Source organism: Dromiciops gliroides, chromosome 1, assembly GCF_019393635.1.
Source record: "Dromiciops gliroides isolate mDroGli1 chromosome 1, mDroGli1.pri, whole genome shotgun sequence".
Lineage (NCBI taxonomy): Eukaryota > Metazoa > Chordata > Mammalia > Microbiotheria > Microbiotheriidae > Dromiciops > Dromiciops gliroides.
Genome location: NC_057861.1, coordinates 43,068,906 through 43,091,819, shown reverse-complemented (window position 1 = coordinate 43,091,819; position 22,914 = coordinate 43,068,906). Strand labels below are relative to the sequence as shown.

Here is a 22,914-nt window from a genome sequence, read left to right as displayed (position 1 = left end):
TCATGATATAAGTCACCCTAATACCTTTAAGTTTTTTAGATCAATTCATTTGATCAACCATCTACCAAATACAACGATGCACTGGTAGGAAAGTGGAAGGAGGACACGTCTTGGTATTCAACCCAAGGAGCTTCATTCTGCTCTGTTATTTTCCCTTCAACATACATGGGCCGAATTTTGGTTCTATATCCTTGTTAACTTTCACGTTGTTACCTAAGTTGGCAATTAATTATTTGATAGCACTGAAAAATTCAAAATTGGGGGAAAAGTTTAAAATGCTAAATTATTTGCATTTTAGAAAAGAGGCTGGTCCCTAAAGCCCACTTTTCAAGTCTAGTTTGTCCTGCCTCTGTCACCAAAGATGACACCCCACTTTGACGGCAATACTGCACCAGGAGGAAGCGTCCAGCTCTTGAGCAGCTTTGGAAGCAGCTTTGCTTGTTCATCTTTGGTGCAGAACAGCACAAAACACAGACTCTGTAGGGGAAAGTGAGCCAGTACAGAGGGTTCAGGGGCAGAGCTCTGACAGAGGTGGTGCTAGGGGTCCCAGTGAGATTCTCAGTCTGTCAGCATTGTGAAGTGTCCGTGTGTTAACATGCATAAAGTACTTTGTAAACCTATATTTAATGAGCTATATAAATGCTGGCTATTACGGTTATTGTTATAGTAAGTACCACAGAGACAGACAAAAGAAACACCATGCACAGGTCCTGTCTAACTATTACCTGTTTACACAGAAGACAAAAGACAACCCACAAAACTCCTCCAGCATCTAGACAAATGACACATAGCTCTGGGCAGGGCCATTTATCAGGATGTGGGGAAAGGGGAGAGATGTAGGAGAGGACCACTGGGCCTGAAGTCTGAGTTCAAGAGGTCAGAAGCAGGCTCCATCACTTACTAGGACCAGCCGTAGCGAGTCACTCACATCCCTAAGCCTCTTGGTTTGTAACATGATGGTGCTGACTTAGATCTTCTCTAAGGCCCCTTCCCCCTCAAACTTTTATGGCTGCGTGCTCCTCAGAGGACATTCTCTGGAACCTGAGCACTGCTACCCCACCTGAATATTTCTCATCCTACATCAGAATACATGCAATGCTCACTCCTCAGCACCCTGACCACGTGCTTTTGGGGAAGCTCTAGCTAACACCCCTCATAATGACCAATGAAGGGCAGTTATCTGTCCAAAAAGGCATGTTTGCATTACCTGCTTTCTATGAGGCAACAAAAAGAATGCCCCCAAACAAGCCATGAGGAATGTCCTGTGAAGAACAGCCCCAGAGGAGCTCATCTGGAGAACTGTGGTCCTCTCTCTGACAGACAACACTCCCCCCTGGCGATGGGTAAGTCAGTCACTCAAAGGTGACAGTACCTTGAAGCTGCAGAGGCTGGCCAGCAGTGAGCTGGCAGAGCTGACTATGTGACAGGGTAAACTTGTTTCCCTGAAACTGCAGGGTCACAGGGGTCTCCGGCTGAGCTATCCTGCCTTGAGTTGCTGTTAGAGGAGCCCTCTGAGCACCTTTCATCACCTCCCCAGCTGAAAAAGAAGAAAACAGAGTAAGCCCCATCCCTGGCTCCAATGATTTTCAGGCAGGTCGGTAAACAGGGCAAAAGCCCCACCCCTGCATGATTAATATGGGGACATCTAAATGGTCAAACAGATGTTCAGTAGGAATTACTTTGTCAGTCTTAAGTTCAGGGGGGAAACAGTAAGCTTCTATGAAAGCAAATATTTTAGTATCTCATGTGACATATATTATTAAATCAACCTAAGCACTCATGTAATATGTTGTGATAAAACAGAAACTAAAATGAATTACATGCCATTTCACCAGTAAAGGTAAACAGAAAAACCAAAAACATAATAAGCAGCTAAATCTCAACATTTTCCACCAAAGCAAATTAGCTGTGATGTCATAACAGGACAAGTGAGACAAGACTGTATTGAGCTGGTGTAGGACATATCTGATGAAACTGAGCTACAGGAAAGTTTAAAACCCTTAGCATCCAATCCATAATGCCCACTGCAGATGGCACTAACACTATTAAGTGTTGGTGCACTTCCTCAGTGGCATAATTACAGCATACTCATGGCTGTGGAGTCAACACCCACAAAAGGAACCAGGGCCTCACAACCTTCCCACAGAGCCTCTCTCTCCCCCTCTCTTCCTTCCTTCCTTCCTTCCTTCCTTCCTTCCTTCCTTCCTTCCTTCCTTTCTTTCTTTCTTTCTTTCTTTCTTTCTTTCTTTCTTTCTTTCTTTCTTTCTTTCTTTCCCCAACACTTGCAATGGGTGCATCTTAGATAAAAAGACTATTCCAACACAAATCAGTTTTTAACATAGAATAACCAGAAAAACACTAAAGTATTTGATCTGAAGGAAATCCTCCCAGAAGAGGACCATGAAGAAGTAGAAAATTAAGCTGTCACCACTAACATATTTTGCCTGAAATCCTATCATTTCCTGTCTAAACTGCGATACTTCTTGACAAAAGCAATGAAGTGAGCTGGGCTGATCCAAAAGTGGGAAACAAATGACTGACCACCCTGTAAGGTGTTTGATAGCTTAACCTCATTGCAAGAAATCAATGAGAGAAACCTGGAAAATGGAGGCCACTTACTAGGCAACCGTGCCTGGGCCTGAGAGGTCAGTACCAGCCTCTGAGGAAGCACACTCTGTTGGATGGTGTGCGAGGGGGCCTGGGGCTGGGGCTGGGTCTGGCCTAGCTGGGAGGCCTGGGCTGAGTTCTGACCCCGCTGTTTCACAGGATTGGCTGTGCTAGTTGCTGTGGTGAAGGTCGCTGCTGGCTGGTGTCTTGGAGCACTGGTAGGAGCCTGAGATGTCTGAAACTGTGCTGCGGCCGCTGTAATCAATAAGGTTTGTTTGTGCAAAGCTGTTAGAGAACTATAACTTTAAACAACTTGAATTTCAAAGAAACCCTTCAAGATGATATTAATATACCTTCTTATAGAATATCCATCTTGGGACTAACTCCTTTTTACAAAAGCACAATCTAAATGCCTTCTAAATATTAGTTATGCAAACCAAAGCACTTGTAGGCAGCTGGGTGGTGCAGTGGATAAAGCGCCAGCCCTGGATTCAGAAGGAACTGAGTTCAAATCCAGCCTCAGACACTTGATACTTACCAGCTGTGTGACCCTGGACAAGTCACTTTACCCTCATTGCCCCGCCCCCCCAAAATGCTCCAAACCAAAGCAAACCAAAGCACTAGTATGTCAGAAGTGGAAGTCTACATAGTCACAGTCAGTGTTGAAACAAAAATGGGCCATTGCCCAGTCTCTATTGTACTGCTTAGAGTTCCCAAAGGCTAATCTGAGCATGCTACTGTGCTATGTGTCACATGGGCCAGGCAGGACAGTTTAAGACCCATCACTGACAGATTTTCACACCTTCTAGGATAATAGATCCTCTGCTTACCTTGATCTGTGCAGGGGGATCGTCCCCGTACTTGCCCTGACTGGGTTCCTGTGGCTACCGCAACAGTGCGCTGTATTTGAGGGCTTGGGAAAACAACTGTCTTGCCCTCTGGCTTCTGTCCATACTGCACAGGTTGGAACAACCTGAAAAGAAGAATGAGCAGAAAGCAGCCAATTAGACAGCATTAAAAATATTCCAACTGGGGGCAGCTAGGTGGTGCAGTGGATAAAGCACCTGCCCTGGATTCAGGAGGACCTGAGTTCAAATCTGGCCTCAGACACTCGACACTTACTAGCTGTGTGACCCTGGGCAAGTCACGTAACCCTCATTGCCCCACAAAAACAAAACAACAAAAATATTCCAACTATAGGTGAGAATGGGTGATCTCTTTTAAAAGCACAATTCTTTCTCACATTAAGGATGTACAGGGTTATTTTCCATGACATCTCATCCAGGTCAAACCCACATGAGATAAAGACCCTATTTTGTATATCTCTTGTGTGTGATTTTTACTTAGAGCTTAGCAACAACTTCTCAGTACATTTTCAAAGGGAACAGAAAAGTAGCATTAAATGTAGTAGCCACAATGGGGCTCCAGCCCTATCTCTCCAGCTGCATTAACCATCACTTGGGGATGATGTGGAAACAAGAATATGCTTATCAGAGTATATTACAAGTGGAAGGGGTGGATGGAAGAGCAGAAACCAAAAGGAAGACAAAGAGTTTATGACAGTCTGGGAACAGGGCCCAAATCAAAGGGTCCTTCTTTCTCCCTAATCCATGGTGCAAGTCAAAATTGCTGCAAAGTCTGGACCAGCAGAGGATGAGTGGAGACAGGGGCCAAGAAGTGTTTTGGCAACATTCAGAGTCATGTGAGTAAATACCCTGCCCCACTATGTGCTACCAACACTGGTGGCTAACCCTATTAGAGTAGTCTATGCTTGGAAAATGTATATATCCAAAACCGATGTGGTCAGAGCCCCTGCAGTGGGCTTGATGTGGCTTTCCTATCCATGAAAACTCTAACCCTTCTCTGTCCTCATTTAAGTTAAGATGAAGGACCCAGACCCAACATAGCAAGGCAGAAAGAATATGATCATGTAGTCATCACTTTGCGGGGCCAGGATCTATGATTTTATTGGCATAGGAAATTCCCAGGGAAGAAATGCTCCCTACCCAAGGCATATCAGCACTTCACTGAAAGGTAAAGTGAGACTTTTCCAGTCAAAGTATGCCAAAAGCAAGACGTGAACCCAGGTCCACCAGACTCTTCATATCTCTCCATAGCCTAAAAGTGGCTCTGTCCCTGAAGTTTGCACCCTCTCTTCTCACATTTAAAACCCAAGAGGTCAAGAGCTAGTGAGCTGCAGGGAGCTATTCCCCTTGCAGTTGTACCTACCTGTTGGGCTTAATCTTGACAGGCCGGGGCCTTGACTGGGGCAGAGGTGAGGTGTAGATCTCCTCCATCAACTTTCTGCTTATCTTTTGCTTGGGCAGCACCTGGGCTTCATAATGTGTCATTTTATTTTCTACCCCAATCAGATCAAATATAGACATGTCAGTGTCCTGGGTTAAAACAAAAGCAAAGACCTTGTTTTCAAGATGTTGAACAATGGAATCTGATCCAAATATCATACAAAAGCCCAGAAGTCAACCAAGGACTTAGAGGGTGACTTTCAAAGGGGTAGCCATAGCTGCAGGCCTCTTCCTCTGGAGGGAACACGGCATCAAAATACTTCTAGAGTGTGACGGACATCATTCAGGGAGCTGATTCAGGCCAAGAACATTTCTATCCAATTAATTCTAGCAGACTTAAATACAGCTGAGAAGCAGCACGGCAGTGGAGTCACAAGAGCCTGGGGTTTGAATCTACCTCTGCCTCTTACTGGCTGTGTGACCCTGGAGGGTAAGTCATTTCAGCTGCCAGACCCTCAAGTTTTCACATCTATAAAATGAGTACAGGGTTGTAAGGATCCAATGGGATTGTATAAAACCAGGCTGATCACTTCAAAGCACACCTTACATACACATCAGTCAAATGATAGACTAGTGTTCAACTAACACATTCACATCATCAGGGATCAGAATTCACCGGCCAACAATTTAGTCAAAGGAGAGAACAAAAAAGCCAGTCCAAAAACCCACCAAAACTACAGACGGTTACTCTGACCTACGGCTTAACCGTGGGGACCTTCAGACTAAGCAAGAGGACATCTTTGCCCCAGAGAAGCTTGTGCATGTCTCCAATGAAGTGGGGACTGTCCTTCATCGGGGAAGCAGCAGCCCCGCCCAGGGTGGGCAAGGGGCAAAAATCCTGCTCACCTTCCAGAGCCCGCGCTCCAGTGCCTGCACGATGGCAGCAGCCGTCCTGAACTCGAGGGCCTCCAGCACATACGAGGCACCTGAGAGCCTGGGGTCAATGAGGTCAGGGTGGTTACAGATCCTCTGCAGCTTCATCAGGACATGCAGGACACTGACAAACTGTCCACTCTTAAGGGCTTCCTGGGTTCTGTGAACATGGAAAGACAAGAACCCCATCAGCCATCGTCCCATTACCTGGTCAGAAAGGATGTGCAGAACTTATTTTCAGAGACCGTTTCCCCCACCTGCTCAATGCCACACATTAAGAATGCAGGCTAGGGGCAGCTAGGTGGCACAGTAGATAAAGCACCAGCCCTGGATTCAGGAGTACTTGAGTTCAAATCTGGCCTAAGACACTTGACACTTACTAGCTATGTGACCCTGGGCAAGTCACTTAATCCCCATTGCCGCAGCAAAAAAAAAAAAAAAAAAGAGAATGCAGGCTCCCGGCTGCTTGGGTCGGCCCAGAGGGCAGCATAGACAGGACCACACATGATAGTGGGCCGGCCCTCTTCACCCTGCACAGCAGAACTGCAGCCCCTCCATCCATCCTCCCAAACATCAGTGGTCAGTGATAGACAGGGAGCTGCCTCTGGGCCAGGCCTCTGTGAGGTGTTCAGGAAGGAAGGGCAGAGAATGAAGAGATGGTGCCTTGCTGGGCCTCACCCTGGCTGGAGGATCACATCATCGTACAAGGCCTTCTGGCGATTAGAAAGACGGCACTTTAACACGTGCTCATATTTCTTACTGAGCTGCTTTTCAACATCTCTTTTTGATCTTCGTAAAATGAATGGTTGTATCATCTAGGAAAATACACACACTTTTATTAGAGAAATCCTTACTAATACTATTACACCTGCGCTATCTAGAATGAAAACAAGATTCCTGTAAACAGATCTGTCTGCATAAGCCACAACATGAGCCTGAATAGAGAGGTAAAACCATCCCATGCTTCCACATTTCCAACTCATGTAGAATGAGTGACTTTGAATATACCACCTGTAGCACTGAATACCACATTATTGTCCCTGATGACTCCTTGGCAACTCATTGTAGGCTTGAACACTTTCACCGGAGTTCTCAGCACCAGATAACCTCTCATTTCCTTCTTCCCTCCTCTAGCGCCTTACTTGGCTCCAGCCAAACAAACCTTCTCTTGAACCGTCTTCATTATCTCCCATTCCTGCTGCTCCTTAAACCTGGAAAAACTATTCTCCTTGAGAATCACTCAAGTACTTCCTTTTCTTTCAAGTCCACTTCAGATCTCACCTCCTCCACTGACTCATTCCTGAAGAGAATAAGGCAGATTCCCATGCACTTATAGTTCTGATTTTCTTCTTTCTAGATAAGTGTCTTCAGCTCATGTATCTGTTTTTACAATCTACTATACCATGGTGGCCCACACTTTGCAAACCTTAGAATAAAATAATAATAGCCATACATTGGCAAGAGATAGATAGCATTGATTAAAAGGGGCTGTTGTTTTTAAATTCCTTCCTTAATTTCTCTGCCACTCATTCTTAAAATCAGGCAGTGGAGGGGCCCTTGGGAAAGTCCCTCTGGAGGATCTCTGGAAGGGCCTTCGGTGGCAGAATCGAGCCATGTAGATTCTTTTTAGTAGTTTATGGTTCACTACAATAAATACTGACAGTGGGGGGAACGATCTGACATACTCTGTGCAACCTTATGACAAGTTTGTGACAATAATCTTGGTTCTCTTCACTAGTAACTTTCACTGGAAAATCCAAATATGGTCTGGAAATGCCAGGAATCAGAAAGTGCACCATGGTCCATAGTTCCATCAAGGTATTATGTAAAGGGGTATCAATCAGGAGCAACCGATGCTGACTGTGAAAAGGAAGAAGAAAATAATTCATCAGTGCTTATTGTCATCCTTCAGAAATCTTTACTATCCCAACAAATGTCACAAATATCAGCAGAAAGAAATTTCATGGGTTTTGGTTTGGTTTTCTTTTTTAACAAAAGCTAATAGGGGTAGCTAGGTGGTACAGTGGATAAAGCACTGGTCTTGGATTCAGGAAGACCTGAGTTCAAATCCGGCCTCAGGCACTTGACATGTATGAGCTGTGTGACCTTGGGCAAGTCACTTAATCCTCATTGCCCCACAAAAATTTAAAAAAAAAAAAAAGCTAATGACCAGTGCTCTGTTTGCATTTTATCACATTCTTTATCAGGCCTGCCATTTCAAATCTATTTAATTACTCTCAGGAAAAAAAATCTCTCAGAAATGTTAGCCTTAGCTCTTTCAGTTATTTCTTGAGAGAGTGTTTATACAACAGAAAGGTTTTCCTATTACTAACCTTCCATAGTACCACAGCAAGAAGTTATTAAACATTCAGAATCATACTTTCACCCCAAATGCATAATATATAAAAATTGTTTACTTTATATCCAAATTCACTTAACATCAACATTTTTTCATTTCTAAAACATTACATTTGGCCTGTTGGCCCCAATGCTTTTAGACTAAAGTTTATTATATTTGAAGTCTCCATATAAAGCGTCTTATAGGCATAGTTCCAACAGTAGGCCTTTCAGATGACTTTGAAAAATTTTCTTTAGATTTAGCCTAACCTGTCACTCACCTAAATGACACCTTTGATCTCATTCACTGTCATATCTATACCTTTTATAACCTCCTAATATATGGAACAGTCTCCTTCATCTTTCAAACATTTTTTCAAATCTGCTTCTTCAATTAAGTTATAAGTTATAATAAAGGCTAAGTCCTGTAACAGCAAATACTATTACAATGAAAATATTTATTTGATTAAAAAAAAATTTCTCCAGCCAATGGCTCATTTATTTCAGACAATAACTGAGACAATCAAATTTCAGTACGACCAAAGAATCTGAATATCTGCTATGATGTGTGACAGGATTTGACCTTTATATAAGTGATTTTTAAAAAGGAGTTCAAGTTTTCAAACCCTCTCCATCCTATTCAATTCAGCTTTGTTGAAGCCAACTATGTGCTCTGGGCCAACTTCTGCCTCCAAGTTAGTGAAATACATCCTAGAAATATTTAACTCAGCTTATATGAGTCTAATGATTTCGAATCACTCGTATGTAACTGATCTATTGTGCCAGCTAGCATACTAGTAATTCTTTTACAAAACTTAATGCAGTTTTGAAAAAGCCCTAAGTTTCTTTAAGGATTAGCAATTCATTATTTTTTTAATTTTGTTTTTCAAATCTAGCTTCTTTTCCAACACAAATCCCACTGGGTTCAATTTTAAGACCATTTCTTCCATATGCTCTTAAATAAGCAAGGGCATAGAAGATAGTTACTATTTCTAAAGTTCTTCGTCTGTTTGCTTTTAAATAGAAACAGGTATTCAGAAGTGTGAGGATTTGAGAGAAGAGAGGAAATAGATAAATACTGTTTTATTATTTACCTTATATGTATTATTTATAGAGACTATTTACTTTGTGTTATGCACCATTAAAACTGTATGGGATGGGGGGCAGCTAGGTGGCGCAGTGGATAGAGCACCGGCCCTGGATTCAGGAGGACCTGAGTTCAAATCTGGTCACAGACACTTGACACTTACTAGCTGCATGACACTGGGCAAGTCACTTAACCCCAATTGCCTCAGCAAAAAAAAACCAAAACTGTATGGGATGGGGCAGCTGGGTGGCACAGTGGATAAAGCACCGGCCCTGGATTCAGGAGGACCTGAGTTCAAATCCAGCCACAGACACTTGACACTATGTGTCAAGCTATGTGACCCTAGGCAAGTCACTTAAGCCTCACTTCTCCACCCAAAAAAAACAACTATATGGGAGAATCTTTGTATTTACCATATGATAAAATATAAAAACTGAGCTCTAAAGAAATGCTACAGAAGCATAAAAGTGTAACTGAAGGAAGTTTGAGCAACACACACACTGCAAATGTCCAGAATTTTACCCCTATCTGGTAGGGTGCATTCACACACCCAAATATACATATTTGATGGTGATGTTTAACCACCATTCCTCCAGCACCTGTCTTCTGATTTCATTTTTAAATAAGGAGGAGGGGAAGCGCTCAGTTATTTTCATGAGGAAAAGAAACACCACATATGCTGAACAGACCTCCGGAGACTGAAAAGCGCCTCCCAGTGTCTTTCTGTCATGTTCCTGATCTGCTGCATCTCATCAACAACCAGGTACTTCCATCTCACTTTGGCAAAGGCCTGGTGCCCTTTAAAGAAGTGTTTGTAGGAAGTTATGCACACATTGAAGCTGTTGGGTTCAGTCCATTCCTTCCAAAAAGAAAGTAAACATTAGGAAGTAGACAGTGCAGGAGTGCAGGAGTAACAGTGAAACAACATGACAACAGCAGGATAAAGTATCTCTCAAGAAGCAAGACTACCCCCCCACACACACCAAAAAAATGCTGAAGGCAAATGCCTATGAAAGATGTACTATCTCTGTTAGGCTTTCATTAGAAACCCTTCCAAAAGGGGCAGCTGGGTGGTGCAATGGATAGAGCACTGGCCCTGGAGTCAGGAGTACCTGAGTTCAAATCTGACCTCAGACACTTAACACTTACTAGCTGTGTGACCCTGGGCAAGTCACTTAACCCCAATTGCCTCACTAAAAAAAGAAAGAAAGAAAGAAAGAAAGAAAGAAAGAAAGAAAGAAAGAAAGAAAGAAAGAAAGAAAGAAAGAAAGAAAGAAAGAAAGAAAGAAAGAAAGAAAGAAAGAAAGAAAGAAAGAAAGAAAGAAGGAAAGAGAGAAAAAGAAAGAAACCCTTCCAAAAGACTTTAACTAAAATTATCAATGACTGGAAGACTTCTCTAGCTCGTAGACTGCCTGGAAAAGATATGGCCCAATCTCTTTGGTCATCCATTCCACACAGGGGAATGTGCCCCTGTTTCTAACACAAATTCTTCCTTCTGCAATATCTCGCCCATCTCTCTGGTTCTCTCCTATGGAGGTATGGAGATGGAAAATGACTGGTTACTAGATGGTAAAGAGGAAAATGGCAAAAGCAGGCATGATAAAAAAAAAAAGCAGGTATGATAACAAAGAAGAAATGCCAGCAATCCAGAACACACTACCTGTCTCTTTGCTTTAAGCTCTCTTTGGCCACCAAAATAAAGAAGAATCTTCAAACCGGGGCACCAACGTTTCAGTTCAAGTTCCCACTTCAATATATGACAACTCCTAACCACAATGAGGTGGGGACCCCAGTTACCTACAGCAAAGATAGGGATAGGGAATGGAAACTAAATGTGAAAACTTTCATAAGAAATTGAAATAAAGTGCAAACCCCTAACATAGTCAAGACCACTAGAGATTACTGTTACTTGTCAAAGAGAATCAATGTCTCTTTCAGAAATCTAGAAATTCCTGTTTTCAAAAAGAAATTTTAAAATGTGTTTATTTTAAATTCTATAACTTAGCAGCAACTAAAAGCAACTTACCTTTTCACCCCAAAAAATAGATTTAATGAGCACTCACAGTGAAATTTGATCACAGAAATCAAAATGCAAACTATTTCAAACACTAAATTTCAGCAGATTGTCTTACCTTCATTACAAGCTAAATGGGCAAAAAAGGCAATAACTTGTACAGTCTTGCCAAGCCCAGCATCATCTGCCAAGATGCCATTGAGATTCTTCCTGTATAGTTTGGCTAACCAGTCCAGCCCAATCTTCTGGTACTCTCTGAGGACCCCATACAATAAACATGGGGTAGTGAACTTTACCTGTTCAAGAAAAAAGGAAAAAAAAATCCCACAACTTTTGGTGACAGTATCTTTTTTTTTCCTTTTTGATCAAGGAAAAGCACGAATGCTTCTCAATTTAGCTCAACAGATACCCTGTTGGCTTACACACTTGAAAAATAATGACACAAGTAATTTCTCTGTAAAAATCAACCAAACGGGGCAACTAGAAGGCACAGTGGATAGAGCACCAGCCCTGGATTCAGGAAGACCTGAGTTCAAATCCGGCCTCAGACACTTAACACTTACTAGCTGTGTGACCCTGGGCAAGTCACTTAACCCCAATTGCCTCACACACACCAAAAAATCAACCAACTGGGGGCAGCTAGGTGGCACAGTGGATAAAGCACCGGCCCTGGATTTAGGAGGACCTGAGTTCAAATCCAGCCCCAGACACTTGACACTTCTAGCTTTGTGACCCTGGGCAAGTCACTTAACCCTCATTGCCCTGCCCCCCCAAAAAAAAGAAAGAAGAAAAAGAAAAGAAAAAGAAAAGAAAAAAATCAACCAACTAAAAAAGAAAAATGATACCTTTTCAGAGGTGCCCAGTGATGCCCTAAGTTTTCCATGAAGGATTTAACAAACACCAATTCAAGTGTTTTATTCCTATCAAACCCAGATGAAATCAAGCCTGTGCCAATATCCCAGCTGAGGAGCTGGCTGGCCTGTTCCTGGGCCCCTGTATTAACACCCAAGAGCTGTTGGAAACCAAAAAGATGTACCGCGGTTGTGATGCGGGCACTGCCCTTGGGTAACAGAGTTTCTGCAGCTGCTACCACATCTGCAATATCTCTCGTGTGCTTCTTCCCAGGACTGGTTTTCTCCACACCTCGGTACTGCCCAGTGCTGAGGAGGGAATCTATGATGACTACTTCCTTCTTTTCTCTGGCATTGGTGGCCTCTTCTAGGTCTGGAGAAGACAAACAATAAAATTTGTACATGTGTCAGTGTTCAATAAGTATAATTATCATTTAAGGATTCCTATAATTTATAAGCACTTTAAGAGAACTTGCATAAAATGTAGATATTAAATCTGCCTGTTAAAATTTAAATGTAAACAATTTAGATTTCAGTAAAATGCTCCAGTCTGGGGATCTGAAACTGACAGTCAAAAACTAATGTCAAGATGCTGCTCCCCAACTTTCCCTAGCACCAGACTCCTCCAGGATGCCAAGATCAGAAGGACTGGGTTTATGCATCCATGCTGCGGTTGCTGTTCAGTTGTGTCCGACTCTCTGTGACCCTGTGCACCATGCTGTTGTTGGGGTTTTCTTGGCAAAGTGCTTTGCCATTTCCTTCTCCAGGGGGATTAAGGTAAACAGAGGTTCAGTGACTTGCTCAGGATCACACAGGTAGTAGGTATCTAAAGCTAGATTTGAACTCTGGCCTTCCTGACTCCAGGCCAGGCACTCTATCCATTGAGCCACCATAACAATATTTACAAAGTACCTACTATGTGTCAGGTACTCTGCCGAGCACTTTACAATTATTATCTCCTTTTTTCACCACAACACTGGGATGTAGGTACTATTATTATTTCCATTTTACAGATGAGGAAACTGAGGCAAACAGACATTAAGTGACTTGCCCTGAGTCACATAGCTAGTAAGGGTGTAAGTCTAAATTTGAACTCGGGTCTTCCTGACTCCAGGCCCAGCTCTCTGTGTCCTATGGCACCCCCTAACCACCCATAGTACTCATCACTACAAGAAGACAGCACCCTTTTTAACCCAGATAGGTTAATTCATACTACATAACATCCAATTAACTTATCATTCCTTAATCACACAATTTTTGGAACTATAATTTAAAAGTTTTCATTAAAACAACTTTCAACACTATTCAGGGACTAGCTGTTGTTACTTTTCAATGGTATCTGACCCTTCATGACCCCATTTGGGGTTTTCCTGGCAGAGATACTGGAGCGGTTTGCCATTTCCTTCTCTAGCTCATTTTACAGATGAGGAAACTGAGGCAAACAGGGTGAAGTCACGGACACACAGCCAGTGAGTATGTGAGGCTAGATTAGAACTCGGGAAGACTCATCTTCCTGACCCCAGGCCCAGGGTTCTATGCCCTATGGCACTACCTAATTGTCCTTGTTTAGGGTCTAATCAACCTCCTATTAGACCAAGACCTCCCCCTGGAGAAGTGCACAGCCCTTGAGGCAGGGACTGTGCTTATTGAAAACACAGGCTCTCCCCTCCGTGCCCAGCACAGCATGGCTCACAGGAGATGCTTAAGAAAATGTCTGTTCTCCAGCCTCTGAATTGTGACCGAGCCAAAGAGCTTCCAGAGAGTTCCTGCAGACCCTCTCTACAAATGAAGCTGCTATGGAACAGGCAGAGAATCTAAAGGCTGGGCCTGAGAGCCAGACGACCTCAGAGATTCTGTAGAGGAAAGTACTGAGGCCCAAAGCAGGTGGCGCACTCCCCCACAGGTCACACAGGCAATGTGCAGTGACAGGACAGGGACTCACACCGGGGACTGGATCTGTGCCCTTTCTACCTTGCTGTGATGATCTCCCAGAAGGAAAACATGCAGTCCCCATTGCTGTGATGCAAGGGGAAGTCTCTGTATCATTCCAGCCTGAAACCCTCTTATTCATCTTCACTTGGGACAATACCCTCTTTTGCATTTGAAGCCCTTCATGTCCTGACTCCAAAATAACAAAGAACAAATTTTCACAGAATGCTGTGGAAATAACATGATCAAGCGCAGAGCATAAGAGATAGAAAAACAGCCCGCTCCCTTCACTGCTGAGGCGGGGGCCCTGGGTGCAGCAGACTGCATACACTGGTGGCATTTCCCATTTCTATTCTTTGTCATAAGGGATGGCTCTCTGAGTGGAACTGGGGGCAGCAAAATATTGAGAAACAAAGGGAATATGGATACAAAAAAAAAAATCCGTTAAAATTTTAAATACATGGGGTAGCTAGGTGGCGCAGTGAATAGAGCATCGGCCCTGGAGTCAGGAGTACCTGAGTTCAAATCTGGCCTCAGACACTTAACACTTACTAGCTGTGTGACCCTGGGCAAGTCATTTAACCCCCTTTGCTTCACTTAAAAAAAAAATTTAAATACATTCTGAAGCAAACACAGTCTGGCTCTAAACTCTCCTTCCAAGCCAATTTCATGTTACTGGCCCTTATGTACTTTACCTTGGAACCAACCAAGTCCATCTGCCAATGCCCCTCCCAATAGTCTCTCTCCCATCTCCTGCCAGGAGTGCTCTGCTCTCCCCCAAGCCCACTGCTGGTAATCACTACCTCTCTTCCAGAGCCAGCTCAAGTACCACCTTGGTCACTTTCTCTAAACTTCCAAATAAAAGACTATTTTATCATAATTGCACTGTGTGAGAGAGTTATAATTCTTTTTTTCTTCCTTCCTTTTTTTTTTTTTTTGTAGGGCAATGAGGGTTGAGTGATTTGCCCAGGATCACACAGCCAGTGTCAAGTGTCTGAGGTTGGATTTGAACTCAGGTCCTCCTGAGTCCAGGGCCAGTGCTTTATCCACTGTGCCACCTAGCTGCCCAAGAGTTGTAATTCTTTAAAGAGGAATACCCAAGGACCCCCCACAACCTCTTTCCCTGTGTTTACTCAGACAAGTCTGGGAAAATGTTGATTCTCCCTTTTGTCAGACAGGTGATATGGAAATTGATGTCTCTTTGATCAAGACTTGGGTGATTACCTCAAGACCTTCATTGTTATGTAGCCAGCCCCTCATGATAATATGCATCCCCTCATTAACTGTTAACTAATCAGAATTGATTGCCACCCTCAGGAACAACTGCTCTTCCAAAGGTGTATAAACTATGAGCCCACCCCCACGAGGGGTCTTTGGCATTCTAGAGTTCCAATGACCTCTTTTTATTAATAAACATGCTATCCTTATTAATAAAATGATTAGGGGGCAGCTAGGTGGCGCAGTGAATAAAGCACCGGCCCTGGATTCAGGAGAACCTGAGTTCAAATCCAGCCTCAGACACTGGACACTTACTAACTGTGTGATCCTGAGCAAGTCACCTAATCCTCATTGCCCTGCCAAAAAAAAAAAAAAAAAGGATTGAATAACCCAGAAACTATGTTTCTTGAACTTTTTAAATGTCACCCATCACATATGCATATAAATATATACAAAGCATATGCAAAGTAATACGAGGAGCATGAGGACACTAGACACGGGATTAATAAAGACCTTTCTACCTAGGAGGTTGCACTTGGGCTAACCCCTTAAAGAAGCTAGAGATTCTGAAATTGGCTTCTGTGTGTCCACATTGATTCCTGACAGAAGAATGTAATCTTTTGCAGGTTTAGTTTTTGCCTCCATGCCCCAGTGTCTGACACTTAGAAAGCATTTAATAAGTACTTGCTTAACTGAACTGAAAAAAGTTTTACTGGATTTGAAGCTGAACTAAATGATGAAAACATGTGGTCTATATAAAGTAATTGCTATGTTCCTGGCAGAAACACAAACAATTTATTTTATCAGCCCTGGATACAAATGATTATTCCAGCTTTCTAAAACAGAAAAGTGTAATGTCTTCTAATTAAATAGTTCATTCGAATTTACCCTCTTCACTGGTAGTTTCTTCACTGTCGCACACAGACTGTGGCCACTTGAAGCTTCCCACAAAAGCACCTTCATATAACTTGACTAAGTCATCCAAAGGCAATTCGGCTGAAGAATGTCAAAAGAAAAATGAGGAATTATTCACCCACACTGTCTAGTACAGGGCTAAATGTAAATGTTCAATAAATATGTGTTAAATGAATAAATGATAACATTTCTCAGCAGTTCATGAAGAACATTTCTAGGCACATTCATGGCATAAAAGAACCACGGAATAAAAAAATCAACTTAAAAGAAGCACTTTCTATTGACTCTAAAACAAATGTTTTAACTTCCTTCCCAATACTATTGTGGGAAATTTGGACACAAATTTAACATTTCATTAAGAGGTTTTTTACTTACATGTCACTGATCACCCCAAGGATTTTAATTTGTCTTTATGACTATTACTAGATTAATTCTAACACTTCACCACTCACTTCTTACTTCAAATACTTCAAGGGTCCATGATGTCACTGGTAGGCACTGTCTCTCCTGATGTAAAATGTGACCCCTCTAGAGCATTACAGAGGGTGTTCGGGAGTTGCAGTAGCCACAAAATTCATGAGCCAGTCAGTGACAAAGTGAAGAAGCCTCTAGAAACTTAGCTAAATTGGTCCTCAGACAACACCCATCATGAACCCCCACTCCAACATGGAAGGACTTCACCCAGTTGTGTTAATAGGTTTACATGAAAATCTGTTCAATTTGTTTCTGTGTGAATTATCTGTGACTTTGAAAGGGGGGACAGCTGAAAATGAAATCAAGTTATTTTAGCCATTCATTTCTGATGCAGGAAAAAGGTAAAACAGGACTTACTGAATGATTCCTTAGATTTTTGCTTCTAGAAGACAGGCACAATAAAAAGATTATCAATTAACACACTTGCACATCAATTTTTCTGAACTAATAATGATTGCCTTTTTCAAGAGATTATTTGCTTCCATTTTCAAGAGATTTGTTTCTATTGTCCAATACACCACTGCTATCTCTAAGATAGGCTTTGTGTAGGTCTTTTTAGGCCATCCTGGTTCAAATAACCATGAGTACCAAAGTCACTGGGGAAATTCAGAAATAAAACTCAATGGCTCACACTATCACTCACCTTCTCGGACTAAACGGCACAGCTCTGCTTGGTGGTTTATATGAGCCTCTTTTGATTCTTGTTCTGCAATTGTCTCCTCCTCATCTTCCACTGAACACAAAAGAAACCAGAGAATGTAATTGGGCGACTTTTCTAACATTATATGATTCTATGAACTCATGTCTATACACCAGCAAGAGATTTTTTTTTTTCTTGATACTTTAAGGAAGGAGATTTGGAGGTCAAAAACCCCTAGCTCTGGATACATAACAAATGTATCTCAATGGAGAAGGGTGCTCCTGTGGGGACGGTTCACACCCCAAAGCATGTCTAAACAATGACTTGACCCAGCAGCATAGGAGGAAGTAAAGACTGGGCAAGACAGAGTTACCCTTAGAATAAACCTCATATGAACCAGAGACATATATTCAGCAGTACCACATTTATGTGGCCATCTTACTTACAAAGACATGAAATCTTACTTACATCTTACCTAGGAAAATATGAAATGGAAAGCCTAAAATAGAAAAACCATTTGGGAAAAAAGAGTTCTTGACTTCTCTGCTGTACTGCAAAATACTGAAACCTGCTGTCTCATGCCTGAACCACCAAGGTTCATTCACTCACATTCATTCAGCTTTGAAAAGTTAAGTTATAGTCTTTCTTCAGGCTGCAGTTATTATTAAGCCAATGAAAACAATCAGATTTTAAAACTAAACTGGAAGTAACTTCTGGTCCTTGATTTGCATCTTATTCCAGCAGTTTCTGATACTTTTGTCACACTACTTGTAGAGGAAACAAGAATAAAACAAAGTGTTGGTCAAAGTCAAAAACGTTTCTTCCCATGCCCAATCTGTCACCAATGCTCCAAACTCTTCCTTTGGTCTCCCAAGCCAACTCCGTCTTTCTTTTTTTTTTTTTTTAAGTGAGGCAATTGGGGTTAAGTGACTTGCCCAGGGTCACACAGCTAGTAAGTGTTAAGTGTCTGAGGCCGGATTTGAACTCAGGTCCTCCTGACTCCAGGGCCGGTGCTCTATCCACTGCGCCACCTAGCTGCCCCAACTCCGTCTTTCTTCATGTCTATGCCTCCCAAGGCCCTCACTTCCTGCCTCGCCTGCTGGCACTGGCCTTTGGCTGGCATCACTGACTCCAGTCTTCCAAATGTCCACCATAACCTGCATGTTGAGGCCCAGCCTTCATTGGGTCACTCTAGTTGGGCTGGCATATATTACTCTGGTATATGAAGAAATCAGCCTGACTGGAGTGAATGTTGGGGAGCAGTGAGAAATGTAAAATGGGGTGATTATGATCAAGATGGTGGAGGGCCTTGGAGATCCAACCCCAGAACTTTATCCTGAAATTGTATAATGAAGGTAACCATTATGAGTAGGTCCTGAAGAAGGGTTAGGGAAGGCCCTTCCTCATCCAGTTTCTCTTGCTCCTCCTTAGCTGCCCTTCCCGCCTCTTTCCCAGTTTTCCTAATCTGACTAATACCAAATCATACCCACTTCCTCCAAAGAAGAGTCTTTCAGCCATCCTGATCAATCAGTTCTCTGAACTCCTGTAGTCATTTTAATCCATTCCACGGTTTAGGATGTCACTGTTCTTTCTTTATTCATGTGTGTTGGTTTTATCTCCTTAACTAAATTTTAAACTCTCTGAAGGATGTCTTCCATTTCTTTCATAAGCATACCTAGTGTGGCATTGGAGCACTTTAAAAATACTTGTTGAGGGGGGCAGCTAGATGGCGCAGTGGATAGAGCACTGGCCCTGGATTCAGGAGGACCTGAGTTCAAATCCAGCCTCAGACACTCGACACTAGCTATGTGACCCTGGGCAAGTCACTTAACCCCCATTGCCCCGCCAAAAAAAAAAAAAATACTTGTTGAAAGACGTAAGGAATAACAAAAAATGTTCAGTTCTTCTTGGATTGGGAAGAGTCACCACTCTGGCATTGACAGTTAAAATGCTTCTCTACTGCCAATACTTTTACACTAATAAACTTAACAAAAAATACACATCAAAACTGATCCTTAGTAATCATTTTTCTACCCTTACTCCAAGAAAGGAAAAAGAATATTTTGAATGAATGTAAAGAAACAAAGCCGTCAACACCTAGAAGCCTAGCCTCAGGAGAAACAAACCTTCTTCATCAGTCAAAGATGTGCTTGCTTTTCTCTTCTTTCTTGATGGTGAAGTCTACAATTTAAAAAAAAAAAAAGGAAAATCAAATATTATCACTCTATAAGGAAAGCAGTAAGTAGACATTACCAAATTCTCTTTTTTAAGTATTTCAAGATTTTTGTTTGCAACTTAGAAAAAACAAATTTTCTTTAACAATCCATCGAGTTCATACAGATTGAATCTTTTCTTTCTTTCTTTCTCTTCTTTTTTTTTTTTTTGGTGGGGCAATGAGGGTTAAGTGACTTGCCCAGGGTCACACAGCTAGTAAGTGTCAAGTGTCTGAGGTCAGATTTAAACTCAGGTCCTCCTGAATCCAGGGTCAGTGCTTTATCCACTGCACCACCTAGCTGCCCCCTAGATTGAATCTTAATATTAAAGCATATTCCTGTATTTACCAGTTTGTTAATAATGTTTATTTTTTAAATAACAGAAACTTTCTCAATTGTGTCAAACTTTTAAGTGGAGGAGAATTAATCCTAGGAAATACTTAGCAATCAAATGACTAAAGGAAAAGACAATGGGTGTCCCGCACCCCCAGGCTCTGTCCTGGGTCCTCTTCTTTTCTCCCTTTAGACTATCTCACTTTGATCTCATCAGCATCCATGGCTTCAATGATCACCTCTATACAGATTATTCCCAGATCTATATTTCTAAACCTAGTGTCTCACTGGAGCTTTAGTCCTACAACACCAACCACCTTTTGGACATCTTGAAAGGGCTGTGCTGTGGGAATCTCAAATTCAACGTGCCCACAAGAACTCACAAGGAGGGTAAAAACTGTGTTTTTGCATGTCTTTTTATCCCTGATGCTAGACACAGTGGCTAGCACTTAATAAATGCCTGTAGAATTCACAGAATTAAGAAATATATAGATTCCAAAGGACTCATGATGGAAAATGCTCTCCACACCCAGAAAAAAGAACTGTGGATTCTGAATGCAGATCGAACCATACTGTTTCTACTTTTTTTTTCTTTTTTCAGGTTTTCCCCTTTTGTTCTGATTCTTCTTTCACAACATGACCAATGCAGAAATACGTTTAATGTGATTATACATATATAACCTATATCAGATTGCTTGTTGTCTTAGGGAGGAGGGAGGGAAAGGACAGAAGGAGAAAAATTTTGGAACTAGAAATCTTATGAAAACAAATGTTGAAAAAACTATCTTTACATGTAAATAGGAAATAATAAAGTACTTTTATGATAAAAAAGAAAGAACTATATAGGTATGAAATCTTTTTGGTATAATAATACAAATTTGTTTTCCATATCTGTGTGCTCCTTTATCTCATTTAATTTGTAAAAATTCTTTCAAAGCCCAAAGAACAATATTATTTTTCATTTCCTAAACACGCTTACTTTTATTTAAATAAAAAAGAATCTACTAAGTGCCTGTTATGTCCAAGACACATGCTGGGAGCTCAAACATCCAAATAACTTCTATATTCATGCAAATCAAGAAGAAAGATTTTTGGATAGTGAATATCTTGGTATTACTTCACATAATCCACAGTGTATTTATTCAACATTGCTCTAGAGTGAAATGGAACCCACAGGCAGAAGTTACAGAGAAGCAGATTTTGCTTCAATACAAGACAATTATTTTAATCATTATCACTGTCTAATGATGAAAAGGGCTGTCCTGTGAGACTCTGTTCCTAAATGTATTCAAGTAGGGACTGAATAATCCCCTGTCAAACATGGAGGAATAGTTTGAATTAGCTAACCTCTAGGATCCCTTCTAACTCAAAAATCAGAATAATAAAAACAAACCACTTACCATCCTGCTTTCCTTTTCTATCTTAACGCTAGCTTCTAGTGCCTTTGGGTCCTTACCTGCAAAGTCAGATTTATAATGCTTGTGGATTTTTATTTTATTCAATCATAAAAATACAATATGAAATAATTTATATTCCACAGAATATTTACTGAAATAGTATCACTTCTAAATTGAATAGCCTATGGTTTTGTGAAAGGCATTCATTTTAATTAGAATATATGACATTTCAATCAACTAGTTACCTTGTCTTGAATATTTCTTAATATTTAATGCTTGTTTTTGTTTCTCTTGAAATTCAATATGCAATTTAATTTCTACAACCTAAGAAAAGAAAAACAGAAATTGAAACAAGACAGTATAGGTTTTAAAAATCAAATATAATAATATACTAAGCTGAAAAAGCAAGGGTTTACCTGTTCAATATTAGACCAGAAGTATTCAATTTCCCTGGCAATTGATGCAGCAATACGTCTTAACTTATTCTGTTCCTCTTTTTTGTTTCTCATTTCATTGAGTTTCTTTTCTTCATGGTACCGAGCCACCGTCCTGACCATCTAATAAAAATCAGCATATTCTGAATAAAACTCACCAAAAATACAACCCATGCCAATATTAGAGCTTTTCTTTACTAACTAAGTACATGTACTCTGCTAGGTAGAATATTAAAGCATTGGTTCAACTAAAACTTCCATCTTCAATAAGTATTTATTATCCTTTGACACTTTAAGAAAAAACATTCATACAAAATACTATAGAAAAGTAAATATTCTACTGGATAATTAATTACTGTTATAGGCAAATGTGAATTAACTGGAAAAAAAGGGTCAAAATGAAATCAATACAAATCACAATAATCAGACACCTTTCTATTGAAAAATTTTGGAACTTTAATTTTTAGGAATCTAATTTTAAAACAATGAGAATCAAATCATCTGATGGTCTTACTCTACCAAGGCTCTTACTCAGACTGCATTTTGGCCACAAGGAAAATGGGGGTTTTTTTGGTTTGGTTTTTTTTGGTTTTTTGCCAGGCAATGGGAGTTAAATGACTTGCCCAGGGTCACACAGCTAGTGTCAAGTGTCTGAGGCCAGATTTGAACTCAGGTACTCTTGAATCCAGGGCTGGTGCTTTATCTACTGCACCACCCAGCAGCCCCGCCACAAGGGAAACGTTAACAGGAAATATTAACTTGTATTAAACTGACTCCAAGTGGAAGAAGTCAATTTAGGAATTCAGAAGGGGAAGAGTGATCAATACATCTAACCAAATTCACATGGGAAGATTCAATTAAGAGGGAAAACAGAATGCTTAAAGAAAAACAAAAATGGAAAGCATAAATCTATATGGTAAGTAAATAAGGGAATGGGTTATTCCCAAAAGAATTCAGGAAATCGTAGACTCTCAGAGCTGTGAAAGGACCACAGAGGCCTTCTAATCAAGGCCACACATCAGCAAAAATCCCATGTGCAACATTTACGAGCAGGAGTCGGCCAGCTTCTGCCTGAAGGTCTCAATGAAGGAGAAACCATCCATCCCCACTCCAGGCGGCAGCCCACTCCCCTCTGGAACAGATCTCATCATGAGGACATTTTTCTTGACATCAACGCCCACACTTGTCCCTTTCCAACTTTTATCAAGCGCTACTGGTTCTGCCCTCTGGGGGCCAAGCAGAACATGGTTGATCTTCCCTTCCAAGTGACAGCCCTGCAAAGGCCA

At 41.3% G+C, this 22,914-nt stretch overlaps 1 protein-coding gene across 4 annotated transcripts in view; it reads right to left on the bottom strand.

Moving 5' to 3' along the window:
- The window catches only part of LOC122736436 (E1A-binding protein p400-like), a 128,170-nt gene that overhangs the window by 49,318 nt on the left and 55,938 nt on the right, over window positions 1-22,914 (bottom strand). For 3 of the 4 annotated variants that reach the window (XM_043978654.1, XM_043978661.1, XM_043978668.1), the window contains exons 9-25: window positions 21,611-21,751; window positions 21,440-21,518; window positions 21,198-21,253; window positions 19,378-19,432; window positions 17,255-17,344; window positions 16,111-16,218; window positions 12,261-12,448; window positions 11,343-11,520; window positions 10,871-11,007; window positions 9,900-10,069; window positions 7,472-7,646; window positions 6,465-6,601; window positions 5,760-5,946; window positions 4,837-5,003; window positions 3,438-3,580; window positions 2,620-2,862; window positions 1,373-1,537 (exon numbers count right to left, since the gene is read on the bottom strand). In XM_043978654.1, the coding sequence (XP_043834589.1) occupies window positions 1,373-1,537; window positions 2,620-2,862; window positions 3,438-3,580; window positions 4,837-5,003; window positions 5,760-5,946; window positions 6,465-6,601; window positions 7,472-7,646; window positions 9,900-10,069; window positions 10,871-11,007; window positions 11,343-11,520; window positions 12,261-12,448; window positions 16,111-16,218; window positions 17,255-17,344; window positions 19,378-19,432; window positions 21,198-21,253; window positions 21,440-21,518; window positions 21,611-21,751 (2,419 nt within the window). The remainder of the gene's footprint in view (window positions 1-1,372; window positions 1,538-2,619; window positions 2,863-3,437; window positions 3,581-4,836; window positions 5,004-5,759; window positions 5,947-6,464; window positions 6,602-7,471; window positions 7,647-9,899; window positions 10,070-10,870; window positions 11,008-11,342; window positions 11,521-12,260; window positions 12,449-16,110; window positions 16,219-17,254; window positions 17,345-19,377; window positions 19,433-21,197; window positions 21,254-21,439; window positions 21,519-21,610; window positions 21,752-22,914) is intronic. The other variant, XM_043978679.1, reaches the window with a different exon arrangement.